General features: G+C 42.4%; 1 protein-coding gene across 6 annotated transcripts in view; it reads right to left on the reverse strand.

Moving 5' to 3' along the window:
• The window catches only part of Raf1 (Raf-1 proto-oncogene, serine/threonine kinase), an 83,744-nt gene that overhangs the window by 20,875 nt on the left and 58,745 nt on the right, over window positions 1-4,124 (reverse strand). For 4 of the 6 annotated variants that reach the window (XM_023705940.1, XM_023705941.1, XM_023705939.1 and 1 more), the window contains exon 3: window positions 2,394-2,506. The exons of the other annotated variants lie outside the window; for them this stretch is intronic. In XM_023705940.1, the coding sequence (XP_023561708.1) occupies window positions 2,394-2,506 (113 nt within the window). The remainder of the gene's footprint in view (window positions 1-2,393; window positions 2,507-4,124) is intronic. 6 annotated transcript variants of the gene reach the window in all.

Raw genomic sequence — 4,124 nt, forward strand, 5'->3', positions numbered from 1 at the left:
GGGGGCGGGGCTGGCTGGCATGTGGTGCTGGGGATTGAACCGCGGTCCCTGTGCTTTTGTTTAGCTTAGCTTGTTCTAAGCAGGTGCTTTAGACCACTGAGCCATCTCACCAGCCCCAATCCTAGCACTCTTGACGGCTAATAAGGCAAAAGGATCGTGAGTTCAAGATCAGCCAGGGCTACAAAGTAAACTTAAGGCCAGCCTGAATTACACAGTGAGACCCTGTCTCAAAAAGACTTTAAAAAAAAAAGATATCCATGTGTTAGATTCCAAAGCTTGTGTTCTCTGAATGAAGTTTTCTTTCAACATAAAAAATAACTATCTCAATAAATAAATAAATAAATAAATAAATAAATAAATGTAACAATCTCGTGGTAAGGTACACACACATTAAAGAAGCCTTTGTGAGATTAAAATCCTACAAAAAGATCCTCAAATCCTGTGAGAGGGATTATAAATATTACTCTACTGCCCAAAACAGATTAACAACCACAAACAACTGTACTTCACCATTAATAGCAAACCCAGATCTGTAATTATTTGCAGGGTCTATATAAAAACAAATATAAGTCAAAGGGAGACTTAACTGTCCTAAAATTTACTGAAACAATTTTTTTTTTTTTTTACTGAGACCACTCTTGCTGAACTTAAAGAGTAAATAAGACAGAAAAATGTATCCTTTTAAATGTAAATTAATGCACAGTCCCCTTCTGTCTTTTCTCCCGTCTGCCCATGTCCTAAAGGCTGGACATGCTCAGGAGAATAGTTTAGATCTAGCACTTTCAAACCTCTATTACCTACCAGACAACCTAGCCCAGCTGTTTTTCCTATTACACCTTGCACCCCACCCCGTAAGTACCCTACCCCTTAATGTAATTCCCTGCACAAAGTCTGGGATGCTTCATGCCACTCTCAAGTCCTATCCTGTACTAATAAAGAGGAGAGGAGATCGCACTTTCTAATTCAAGCTCTGAGAATTATCTGTCCTAGACAGAACTCAAGGTGTTTCCAAAAAAAATGTAGATTTGGAAAAGAGCAAACAAGCTCTCAAAGTCTCTGGTTCTTCATGAGCACTGTAAACTGGCTTGGGAGGCATGGACATGGTTAAACTCACCCTCTGAGCAGACTCATGCCTCAGGCATGGGTTTCTTTAGACTGGGACCTCCCTAAACCATTAAAGCAGAAGCTTAAGAGGAGTAAGAGTGGTGTTGCTCTCCACAAGAAGGCAAAGTAGAACCTTCTGTAAAGGTCTTCTCATTTTCTTTTGGAGACAGGGTCTCATTATGCAGTTCAGGCTGGCCCTGAATTCACTTTGTAGCCCAGGTTGGCCTCAAACTCTCAGCAATCCTTCTGCCTCAGCCTTCTGAGTGCTGGGATTACAGGCATGTACCACCATACCTGGCAGTCTCCCCATATTCAGAGAAGCATACTAGCAATTATGCACAGCTCTGCAGCTATGGAGGTTTACTCCTAACCTTGAGCTGCTGTCCTGCAATTGCCATCAGAAATTAGCCAAGTCTTTCCCAAAGCAGCAAATCTCCTACATCTATATTTTAGTCCTTTAGCTGTCAAACAGGAAGGATTTAATACACATGGAAAGCAATAAAAATATGGCACTCGAGGGTAAAGCATGTGCTTGGCATGAATGAAGCCATGGGTTCAATCTCCAGCAGCCCCACCTTTCCAGCAGCAAGAGTAAATGGCAGGAGCTGATCACCTGAGGGTAACATTCTTTACCTACAAAAACCAATCACCCACTCCATGTAATGCCTTACGACAAATGCAAAAAATAAGCTTTTTCATGGAGAAACCTACATTCTAACACACCTGCTTCCATCCACGAAAATATCAATACCCACCATGCATTTTATCTTTCAAGGGAATTCCCAAGGAATAGGGTAACTGTAAGCTCTTAATACCATATTTTTATAAATTGTCTCTTTACAAACAAAGGTATACAGATGATATTCTATGGCAGGGGTGGCGAATCTATGGCACACATGTTATTGTAACTTTAAGACAAAAGGTATTGATTTAGAGTTGTTTTTTCCTGATTTAGAGTTGTGATTTCCTAAAATCACAGTATTCAGGTTTAAACAGAATGTTGAACTTTGTGATAAAGAAGTGGAGGGGGTTTGCGGGTTAGCTCAGTTGTTTAAAGCGCCTGCTTAGGCAAACTCAGTCAGGTGCAGGGGACCGAGGTTCTATCCCCAGCTCCATATTGCACCCTACCCACTCTTTTTCCTGAGCCAGTCAAAAAAAAAAAAAAAAAAAAAGTGGGTTTGGGATTGCAGTTTTGGCACTTGGTCTCTAAAAGGTTTGCCATCACTATTCTGTAGGAGGCTAACAAAATTATTTGAATGAAATACTCATCCTGAATAATGAGCACTTACCCTTTGTGCTCATGGAGAAGTCTGAACACTGCACAGCACTCTGGTTGTAGGCCCCTCACCTTCAGTGCTTTCATAAGGCAGTCATGCAAGCTCATCCCATTCCGCACATTGACCTACAAACAAAGGCCACCTTGAGGACCCACACAGGCCGCAGTGCCAGATGGAGGGAGCACAGGAATAAACACATCAGGCAATGAGGTATTCGGAGAACATCTATGACAACATCACATGTAATAGCACATATGCATGTGCACAAGCACAAAGATATACACTGAATGTCCAGCAACAGGTGCATGCTTGAATGAAATATGAACATCCATAAAATGGCAATGTTGTATAGCTAATGTATCATATTATTAGGATTACCTGGGAGGAAAGTCCATGAAATATTCAAAATAATATAAAGAGCAAGATCAATTAATGACTGTGGAAAGATGTGCTTCCCACTAACATGTGAGAGCACAGTCACAAGGGGACAGTGAGATCTCCTGAATTTACCTCTAATTTGCTTAACTTGGGAGCCTGCCCATTAGTTCAACTGTTTAAGTGACTGTTTAGACAAAGCAGTCAGGCCCAGGTTGCTGTGGTTTGATCCCCAGATCCTCAAGCCTTACTAGACCTGCCCTGAAGGCATACTGAGCCAGCCCCCTCCACCCCCCCAAAAAAGCCTTCTAATTTGCTTAACTCACCAATGTGTGCACATGATGACATTACAGGAAGAAAGATAGACAAGTCAGTATAATCCACAGCAAACATGATACAAGTTCTATAATTTAAAAAGGCTGGGGCTGGGTCAGTGAGATAACTCAGTAGACTGCACATCTGCTCAGGGAAGCATAGGATTCAGGGTTCAATCCCTGGCACATGCCATGCTGGCCCTGCCCCCAGGTGCGCTGAGCAGGCAACTAAGTCCAGGTGTGGTGGCACACGCCTGTAATCCCAGTGCTGGGGAGGCAAAAAATAGGATCACTAGGAGTCTGAGCTATATAGTGAGACCCTGTACAAAATACATTTAAAAAAAAAAACAAAAAAAAAAACAGCTGGGGCTGGGGATATAACTCAGCGGCATAAATACCTAACTGGGCAATAGAATAAGCGCTTGCCTGGCAAGCACAAGGGCCTGAGTTCAATCCCTGGTTCTGCCAAAAAAAAAAACAAACATCTAACTGGCAAGCACATGGTCCCAAGTTTAATCCCCAGTACCATACATAAAAAAAATTAAATTGAAAAATTTTAAGGTCTATTTTTAGCCAAGTATAGTGGTACATGCATACATGCAATTCCAGCACTCAGGAGGCTAAGAAAGGAGGACTGCTGTGAGTGTAGGTCAGCCTGGGCTACAAAGTACTCAAGGACTAGATGAACTACAAAGCAAGATCCTGTCTCAGAAAAAGACAGCATATTTTTAATAGGCTGGTATTCTATTAATGGCAGCTACATGAAAATTTCAACTAATAAGTTTAGATTAAAGCTCTCTACACTGTTTTCAAAGCTAAGAAAATTAATTTTAAATGAAGCACCTAGAGTGAACAGAAACAGCAAGAGTAGTGCAGCACTGAGCCTACAGCACAGTTCCACCTCCTGCTCTAAGCAGCCCCAGCTACCAAAAGCCAAGCTAGTCCCTGCAGCCCCTCCCTGGCTGGCTTAGGACAAAGACAGATGCCTGCAGAATAGCAGAGAGGTGCTGGGCCTGCTGTTACCAGGCACTCTGCACTCCACACTCCCCCCCCC

Source organism: Octodon degus, unplaced genomic scaffold (assembly GCF_000260255.1).
Source record: "Octodon degus isolate 3935 unplaced genomic scaffold, OctDeg1.0 scaffold00233, whole genome shotgun sequence".
NCBI classification, from domain to species: domain Eukaryota; kingdom Metazoa; phylum Chordata; class Mammalia; order Rodentia; family Octodontidae; genus Octodon; species Octodon degus.